This window comes from Ipomoea nil, unplaced genomic scaffold (genome assembly GCF_001879475.1).
Source record: "Ipomoea nil cultivar Tokyo-kokei standard unplaced genomic scaffold, Asagao_1.1 scaffold2951, whole genome shotgun sequence".
Classification (NCBI taxonomy): Eukaryota; Viridiplantae; Streptophyta; class Magnoliopsida; order Solanales; family Convolvulaceae; genus Ipomoea; species Ipomoea nil.
In genome coordinates this window covers 214,721-224,627 of record NW_017619379.1, presented here as the reverse complement: position 1 = coordinate 224,627, position 9,907 = coordinate 214,721, and the positions used below count along the sequence as shown (strand labels likewise).

At 42.3% G+C, this 9,907-nt stretch overlaps 2 protein-coding genes across 2 annotated transcripts; both read right to left on the bottom strand.

Moving 5' to 3' along the window:
* Positions 1–5,099: 5,099 nt before the first annotated feature.
* On the bottom strand, positions 5,100–6,303 carry LOC109162584. Its single transcript, XM_019311255.1, has 2 exons — positions 5,159–6,303; positions 5,100–5,103 (listed from the first exon to the last, which is right to left on the bottom strand). Exons 1-2 carry the CDS (start codon positions 6,301–6,303, stop codon positions 5,100–5,102), a joined length of 1,149 nt encoding a protein of 382 aa, XP_019166800.1.
* A 535-nt stretch (positions 6,304–6,838) lies between these two features.
* Positions 6,839–7,624, bottom strand: LOC109162583. Its single transcript, XM_019311254.1, has one exon. The coding sequence runs from the start codon at positions 7,622–7,624 to the stop codon at positions 6,839–6,841; it is 786 nt and encodes a 261-aa protein (XP_019166799.1).
* Between the last annotated feature and the right edge of the window lie 2,283 nt (positions 7,625–9,907).

The following is a 9,907-nucleotide window of genomic DNA, read 5'->3' as shown; positions in this document are numbered from 1 at the left end:
TGTTGCACCAATTGTTTCTGGTGGTGATCCGACTAATGTCACGACTCGTGACCCTCCTGTCGCGCCCATAGCCGCTTCTGACCACCACCGCCAGCAGTCTGCTACTGCCGAGCCCGTAACCGAGTCCGAGCGGACAGTCACGGACCAGCCGGCTCCTCGACCAAGAGGCTGGCCTCATAGTCGGTCTCCTCCCGCGCCTTCACCCGTTCGCTCTCATGGAATGAATACGAGAAGTTCGAGACCACATGATCATGTTGCTTTATCTGCTGCTGTTACTCCTGAGGCTACATGTTTTAGTCAAGCGGTTAAATTTCCTGAATGGCGGGATGCAATGGATTTGGAGTTTAATCCCTTGGTGCACAACAATACATGGAAGCTTGTTCCCTTTAAATCAGGTATGAATGTAGTTGGATGTAAGTGGGTGTTTAGATCCAAGAGAAAGGCTGATGGTTCGATTGAGCGTTACAAAGCTCGGTTAGTTGCCAAGGGATTCAATCAGATTGCCGGTGAGGATTTCTTTGAGACCTTTAGTCCCGTTGTTAAACCGACTACAGTACGTCTTCTCTTATCCCTAGCTATTTCTCGTAGATGGACTATTCGACAGCTAGACATACACAATGTTTTCCTAAATGGCAATCTCGCTGAGACAGTTTATATGCGCCAGCCCCCTGGTTATGAAGACAAAACGATGCTCAGGCACGTTTGTCTCCTTCAACGTTCTTTGCATGGGCTTAAGCACACATTTGCATGATTTTCTGGTTTCTGTTTGTTTCTCACCTTCCAGGACTGATATATCTTTATTTATATATTCACATGACAATACTCGTCTATATTTTCTGGTTTATGTGGATGATATTTTGGTTATGGGTTCTGATTCGGCTCATGTGACTGATCTTATTGACAAGTTGGCTCTTGAATTTCAAGTTCGTGATATGGGAGTGCCTTCTTTTTTCCTGGGTATTGAGACTATTCTGTTGTCTGGTGGCATGCTTCTATCTCAACAGCGGTACATGAAGGATATTTTAAAACGGGCAGGTATGGCTGATTGCAAGCCCGTGACCACTCCGGTTTCAATGGCGAAGGCCGAGACTGGTGCCGTGGTGCCATATGCTGATCCCACTCAGTATCGCAGCTTTGCAGGTGCTCTACAATATATTACAGTAACTCGTCCTGGTATTTCCTATGTTGTCATCGTTTGTGTCAGCACATGCACTCTCCCTCCACTGCGGATTGGACGGCTCTCAAGAGGGTGTTACGGTATGTAACTGGGACACTACATCTCGGTCTTAAAATTATTTCCTCTCCCTCTCTGGATATTCATGCTTATTCTGATTTCGATTGGGCTGGCAATCCTGATGATCGAAAATCTACCAGTGGTTTTGCTATGTTTTTGGTGACCAATCTTATCTCATGGGTTTGTCGAAAATAGTGTACTGTGGCTAATTCCTCAACTGAGGCAGAATACAAAGGACTCGCTGATGTTTCTGCAGAGGTTACATGGCTCGTATTTCTGGTGAAGGAACTCGGGTTTGCGCCACCTTCTGCGCCCAAACTCTGGTGTGATAATCTGGGTGCTACTTATCTATGTGCTAATCCGGTGTTTCATGCTCGCACCAAACACATTGAGATCGACTACCACTTTGTTTGCGATAAAGTAGCAAAGAAGGAATTACAAGTCAATTTTATTTCTATCAAAGATCAAATAGCGGATATTTTTACTAAGTCTCTTTCGTCTGTACGTTTTAATTTACTCCGTTCCAAGCTCAATGTTTTGGCTGACCAAACTTGTGTTTGAGGGGGAGTATTAGGACTCTATTATTCATATTAGACTAGGACTATATTATTCGTGTTAGACTAGGATTCTATCTAGCATCTCTATATATTCGCTCCATGTACTCTCAGACATTATTATTGAATACAACACAATTATATTCTCATCAGAATAACCTGGAGACCTTTTCACAAAAGCCTTAAAACAATAGTCAAGTTAAGTATTTGTGCAACAAGTTAGGCATAATTCACATAGGAAAATGAATATTTGACTTCTACCACAAGATAGAGATGTGGCAGAGACCTAGTATTGTGAATTGAGTTACTTTAACAATAAAAATTAGATTAATTTATATATTTTGAATTAGTTATAATATCTCATGCATATAATCATATATTCACTTTTAATTTATTTTTGGATGCAACTGGTTTGAAATATGATACTAAAAGTCTAAAATTGAAAGTGTTAATTTGCTAATAAATGAAGATTGAAGAATGAAGAGTGTTGGTCTACTAGTGCATGTTGAATATAATGTTGATCAACTTTGGATTTTATTTATTTATTTTTGCTTATTGAATGTGTTATGAACTTTGGAGTCAGACTTTGGATTATACCGTTTTTGAATGTTGTGAATTTGGAGTTTGGACAATGCTTATTGAATGTGTTAAGAATTTTGTTATTGTTTTTTTTTTTTTAATAAATGAGAGAGTTTTATTGATGGCGAATAGCGCGATGGGAGGCAAAGCCTCTGAGTTCATACAAAAGAGCTCTTTTGGCCTTTTCAGGCAAAGTACAAGAATCAACAAAGATCATCGAGTGAGAGGAAGCAATGCCAGATTCAGCAAGCGCGTCGGCAACCCGGTTAGCTTCCCGGTAGATATGTCTAATCTGGCCATTCCAGCAGCTCAGGTAAGAACGAATGAAAGCCACCGCGGCTTTAATTCTCCATGGTATTCTGTCTGTGCGAGACGCAATCAACTCAGCCAAAATCTTGGAGTCCACTTTTATCTCTGATGGGCACTTAGCAAAGGCTAAACACCACTGGGTAGCAAGATGCAAGGAAACAACTTCGGCCTCTAGAGCTGAGGCTGCTTCAAGGCGGAAGCTAAGCCCAACTACTAGACGACCACTGGAATCGCGCAAGCAGGCGCTTCCAGCCGCACCTTCTGCCGCGTATGCCGCGTCCGAATTGAGTCTTAACCTTCCCAATGGAGGTGTTAGCCATCGTACCCACACCGTAACCTTTCGCGGCGTTAGGCCAAAACGAGATATAAGCCCAGCCGTGAGAAGGAAGTCATCGGTCGGACCTCTTCTATTACACTCACGCGTTAAAGAGATTAAATAAATCTCTTGCCGCACTCTGTTGATGGCTTCTGGCGATGATAGAGATGTATCTTCATAAATTCCCTTATTATAAGAGCACCACAGGGTCCATAAAATGATAGCAGGTATAAGCCTTGCACACCAGCTGATTGCCGAGGATGGCGTTAGCAGCCACCATGCATGGCACACTGTTCTAACCGAGCTCGCTTGAGTTTGGGAAAGCCCGAAAAGTCCTGCAAAATAGCTCCAAACCTGCTGCACCATTGCACAATCATAGAGGCAATGCTCCATGGATGCCGAGTCACAATGGCAGAAAGGGCAAACAGATGGTTGACACACCACTCCTAGCTTCTGTATGATGTCCGGAAAAGGCAGTAACCGCCGAAGTAGGTGCCACATGAACAGCGAGATCCTCGACGGCAAACCACCTCCCCAGATGCTTTGCGACGAAAGACTTCTGCCAGCCTTCTCGCGTAGGGCCTCGTACGCTGAGGAGAAAGTAAAGTCTCCAAAGTAGGAGAGAAACCAGCACTCATTCCCCTCAGAAGTAACCACTATCTGCTCCTGCACAAAGTCCTGGACTTGTTGTATTCTCCTCCAAATCATCGAACAGGTTGCCTGGGGAGGGTCATGATATTTAGCTCGCATAAAGTCACCCCAAAGCGAACCTCCTTGCATCCAATTAAAACAGATTTTGGCTGAGTAAGTTTTCTGAATGCTGCCAATTGATCGTAGTCCAAGCCTGCCTTCTTCGAACGGGAAGCACATCTTCTTCCACGAGGTCCAATGCTTCTTCAGTTTGCTACCTTCCATACCCCATAAGAAGTTGGAAAATCTGGTTTCCAGGGCCCTTTCAATCTGTTTGGGTAACAGGAGTGAAGAAGCAGTGTACAACGGGATCATGGAGAGCACGTGACGAATTAAGGTTAGACGCCCCCCGGTGAGAGAAGCTTTCGTTGCCAGCTTAACAAAGTAGAGTCAATCTTCTCAAGCAAGTGGTGATAGTAAATAGGGCGGTTTCTACCTTTAAAAAGATTCACCCCAAGATAACGGAATGGCAAGGTCAACTTTTGCATTCCCAAGATTCGAGACATGGCAGAAGTTTGACTGTGTGTACATTTAGAGGAGGTAACAAAGAAACTTTTACTGTAGTTGATCTTTTGCCCCGAGCCACTTTGATATAGATTTAAAACGTCCACCAGAGCTTTTAGCGAGGCCGATGACCCATTTACAAAAATAACTATGTCGTCTGCAAAGGCTAAGTGAGTGATGGGGGGACATCTTGGCCCTGTATAGTATGGAGATAGTAGCCCCACACCTACTTTCAAGATCAGTGACCGAGACAGAGCTTCTGAGGCCAATATGAAGAGGAGGGGCGATAGCGGGTCACCTTGTTTCACTCCCCTAGTCGATTGAAAGAAACCACAACTAGCACCATTAACCAATATTGATAGCCTTGTTGCCTCCAAATTGGCCATTATGATGTGAACGAACAACGCCGGAAAGCCAAGGCGCTCCAAAACCGCTCTTAGATAAGACCAAGAAACCCGGTCAAAAGCCTTCATCATATCTAGCTTGACAATCCCATTCGCACCGCGGCATTTTTTGTCCAAATATTGGAGCAATTCAAAGGCTAGCAGGACGTTATCTTGAATACTGCAGCCTTTCACAAAGCCTGCTTGCTCTCGAGAAATTAGCTTCGGGAGAATAGGATTTAGCCTTGAGACTATGACCCTCGTGAAAACTTTGCTAATGAAAGTGCAAAGGCTGATCGGCCTGTAGTCAGCAAAGGAGTCTGGATGAGCCTTCTTGGGAATGAGGATTATTTGTGCACTTGCCATAGCTCGAGGAATCGGGACCCCCACTAAGAAGTCTTGAACTGCCCAAAAAACGTCCTCTTTTATTAACTCCCAGCAGTGTCTAAAGAACGCACCAGAGAAGCCATCTGGCCCCGGCGCGCTGTCCGGGTCTAGCTTCCACACTGCTTCTTTGACCTCTTCCGGCGTCAACTGTGAAACAAGAGAGTGAGTATCATGTTCGAGCAAATCTGGGGGGAGGCATTGCAAGAGAGGTTCTAGATTGGGGCAATCTTCTGCTGAGAAAAGGGAAGAGTAGAATGTGACAGCTTCCTCCTGTATTTCCCTTTGATCGGTTAGCAAATGACCCCCAGCACTTTTTACCGAGGAGATGCGTTGTCTTCGGTGCCTGTCCTTAACCACCGAGTGAAAGTAACGAGTATTCGCATCTCCTTCCTTCACCCATTTTACCCTAGCCTTCTGCTTCCAAAAACTTTCTTCCTGCTTTAGAGCCAACATGAGGTCTGCCTGTTTAGCTTGCAGTGCTGTTCTAGATTCTCCAGAGGGGTTATTGGCGTGTCTGCATTCTGCTAAAGCTACCTCCGATTCCAGAGTTTTGATACGACCAAAGATATTGCCAAAGGAGTGCTTATTCCAATCCTTTAGCGCCATCTTGAGCCGTTTTAGCTTATAGGAGAGAGCTCTCATGCCCCCACCGTCTGCTGATTGCTCCCAACTGTTGCGAACTATTTCCATGAAGTCCGGATGCGTTAGCCACATATTCTGGAAGCGGAACTGTTTCAGAGCTGAGAGCGAGGAGTTCGCACCGTGGAGAAGCAATGGTGCGTGATCTGATGTGGTTCTGGCTAGAGCACAAATTCGGATATCTGAGAATGAATCCCTCCAAACTGTATTTATGAGAAACCTATCTAGCCTCTTCCAGACAGGGCCAGTAGTTCGAACTCCATGCCAAGTGTACAGGTTGCCTATAACATCCAAGTCAATCAATGCATTATCTCGGATGAACGATGAGAAGTCAGCTATGCTATTAGTGTCCGGCCATGCACTTCCTTGGTACTCCGTCACACTTGAGATAACGTTAAAGTCACCTCCCATCAGAATCGGCAAAGGGCTATTTAGAAGAATAGCAAGTTGTGCCCAGAGATGTAGCCTCTCTCCCCTTGTGTGCTTCGCATAAACTGAGACAAAACGAAATCTGAACTGCCAAGGTAGATAAACAACATTACAGCTAACAAATTGGCCATTGTCACACTCTACTTCTACTTCGAAATCAGTAGTCCAAAGTAGCCAGATTTTGGACTCCGATGAGGCAAAACCATCTGAAAAGCCCAAGGCCTGTGTCATCTGCGCTAAACTGTCTTGGGTTAGCATTGGTTCGATTATTGAAGCCATTTGTACATGCTCACGTCTAATTAGTCGTTTGAGCCTACGACGTGAGGATAGTAGGCCCCTGACGTTCCAACTGAGCACATTCATTTGAGGCGGTGGGAAAAAGAGACCCTAGCGATTTTTCCCGCTGCAAGGCGTGTTGTGACTGCCGGTACTTGGGAAGAGTAGTCCTTCCTTGGCCTGCTTTTCTTTTGCTTACTGTGACGAAATTATCTTGTTGTGAGCCTCCCAGTTTCAAAGCAAAAATTTTGCTCGCTTCTTTCTAAGAGTCGAGCAGGGATGGGGTAAAAGATTGTGCGTTCTGTACCTCGTCCCCCTCAGATAAGTGCCCGGGCTGAGTATCAGAAGATTGTGAGTGACGAATTCCCTGATCGTCAATGATGTTTACTTCCAATGACGTGACGGTGGGGATCACCAGCGGTGTTGTTGAACCAGCTTCTGGCTCATTTTGGCTATCAACAGATGCTTGTTGAATGACCAATTGTGCAGTAGCTTGAGGCGCTGGGCGCCACCTTTTCCGTGGAGGGACCAGCAGTGGCTACCGGGAAGGCCGTTGATCAGTCACTCCCAAGGCTTCACGACGTGGTTCATTCAAGGGCTTGTCTTTCGTAGTTCGGCATTCAGATGTCACATAACCAAACCTGCGGCAGTCTAGACAGTACGGTGGGGTGTACTCGTACGTGACTCGTTGGCTAAACCCGCCATACGACCCATTATTGATCCAAATCTGATCCGTCGGGGAGGTGCTCACATCCAGTTCCACACAAACTCTCGCTGTCGAAGGTCGATTGTGGGATAGTGTCAAAGCATCTACCTTCAGTGGGGAGCCAATGAGGTTTGCTATCGAGTAGATGGCTCTCTTTTCGTGGAGATGAGCCGTCAGACCCTCTAATGAAATCCAGACGGGCACAATCGGTGATTCATATTCAGGTCGGAAATCAGGTGTCCATTTAAACACTCGCATTAAAGATCCCTTGATTGAGCACGACTTCCTTAGCCAGCATCTTTGGAAATCGGTTTCATGATCGAAATTCATGAGAATGTGGCGTTGATCCAGGAGGCCTAGTGTGAATGCGCCTCCAAATCCAATGAGTTCAAAGGCCTTTCTGAGTTCCGCCATCGGCGGGCGATATTTCGCAAATTTGCATACCAGAGCATATCTGAATTTGTGGGCGAAGATGTGGACGTCATCGTCTGAAAAGGAGATGGCGGGCATTCCTTTGTATCGTTCTGATGGGCGGATAAGAGGAGGCATGGTGGTATCCGAGAGAATGTCTGCAAAAGAGCGAGGAGGGGGCGCGGCGGCCCCCGTCGACGCTGCCATGAGGGGTTGCGATCGCAACAGGCACCAGCTGCGGAGCGTTTTGTTTTTCTGTCCGCAATTTGTGTAGCTTCTACGTTTCTGCATTGTAGTATCTTTTTTTTTTATTATTACAAAGGAATGGGATACACATACATCTATTTTGGGATTGTGGGTTGTGGAAAGTGTCGGTTTTTAAGTTATCAAAATAACCAATTAAAACTGACATATTCAATTTCGATCGGTTACGTGCATTAAAAAAAAAATCTGAAACGACGTCGTTTTGCATCAGGGCGCACAATGCAATGCGCGCCTTGGTGCACGATATAAATTGCCGGAGTGATAGACATTCACTTTTTGGTGGTTGTGGATACATGAAAACCCAAAACATTGGGTATGACTTATCATTGATTCAAAAAGGAAAAATAGAAGGGAACTACAAATATGGAAAGCATGATTATTTTGTTTACTAGATGATCAGTGGTAGAGCAATAGATGTAGGCGGGAACCTGTGTTGAAACAAAACAAACTAGTTTTAAATAAAGATATCTCTAGTACCATTTTAATTGTTTAACTGTGCAGTAGGATGATAATAGTTCTTGTAAAGTACAAACTAGAATGATTAATTGATGATCATATGGTTTAAAGGTTAGGAATCACGTTAACCATTTCATCATATGAGGGTGAATATGAATGAGTACAAGCTAAGCTAAGAACACAAGCAAGTAAATAAATAATCTTATACAGAGTACTATTTATTAAGTCAAATTACAGCTTCATTCTAACTATTACCAAATCAATCTGTATGGTGTCCAGAGCTGATGATGTATTATTCTTAGTTGTTCATATGCCTAAAACATTTATTCAAATATATATATTAAAAAAAAAACCATTAAGCGCAAAAAAAAAAAAAATTAAGAGTGTTCAATTTATAACCAAGTAACTAACTGTTGAGATTAACAAGAACAAAAAATGATAATAATAATGGCAGAAAAGTAAAGAATGCAAGATCTACCGATGATTCGACGTCCATAGCTGATCGATGAGTGCAGATCTATCCGCCAGAATATAATGATATGATCGAATTAATCGTTATAGGGAGGGAGTACATGAAATATATATATATATATATATATATATATATATATATATATATATATATATATATATATATATATATATATATATATATATATATATATATATATTTATTGTGATTTGTGAGCGCGAACGTCAGAAATGATATATAGTATGTAAAACCTAGCTTATAGGGATCAGACTATGTACAATATAATAATAAAAAGATTTTTTATTTTTAATTACTTGTGCAACATTATCACTTCGTTATCACTTTAATTAAAATGATTTATAATTGAGATAGAAATTTTATTATTATTAATATAAATATAAATGTTATTTAAAATGATTAAAGTTTTGAAGAAATATATTTTTAACAATAGCTAAGTATATATATATTATAATGATGAATCAAGTGAGAACAAACTTAGTTAAGAAAATTTAAAACCAAAATCAACATTAAATGCAAAATAAATAAACAAATTTAAACTTATAAGATCAACATTAGCTTTTATTATAAAAAGTGTTTACCGGCATTTACTATTAATTACATATAAATTAATGTGTTCACCGGCATTCACAAGTAAAAGTAAAATGTTTACCATTCAAGGTAACCGCTTTGATACCACTTGTTGGTCTCGTTAGGGTCGAAAGAGAGTCTAGAGGGGGGGGGGGGTGTGAATAGACTCTTCTCGAAAACTAGAAATCAATTCCTTTTAGTAGATAAACGCAGCGGAAAAAATGAGTTCGTTTTATAATATGCTTTGCACAGTTTGATTATGAGAAGCTTAGGGTTTGGTCAATATGCATGCAATGCCAGATAGATAGTTATACGAAAGTGAAGGGAGATGGAGAGAGGAATTTTTATAGTGGTTCGGCTATTAACGAAGCCAACTCCACTCTTCTTTGACAACTTGTGAAAGAGTTTGCACTATCACTCCAAGTACTAACTACTTCAAACTACTTGGAAGGTTTTTCAACTCCTTGAGTTTACTCCGCCTTTATCAACTTCTTCTTCAGAGTTGAGGGTAGAATGGAAATGACGTGTTTCTCCAACAGCTTTAAGTCTTGACTGGATGAATGGATGAATCTTCACTTGATTATCCTTTTCTTTCGTCTTCTTAGTAGTCCAATGATCATTCTCATCATTTGACGTTTACACGAGAGTTAGACCCTTCCACGTTTCTGTGACACCCCGAAATCCAAATTCAATTAAGGGATTAATTGAGT

Excerpts from the sequence above, each read along its gene's own strand:
- LOC109162584 (XM_019311255.1), bottom strand. The coding sequence starts at position 6,303 with ATGGCTTCAATAATCGAACCAATGCTAACCCAAGACAGTTTAGCGCAG.
- LOC109162583 (XM_019311254.1), bottom strand. The coding sequence starts at position 7,624 with ATGGCAGCGTCGACGGGGGCCGCCGCGCCCCCTCCTCGCTCTTTTGCA.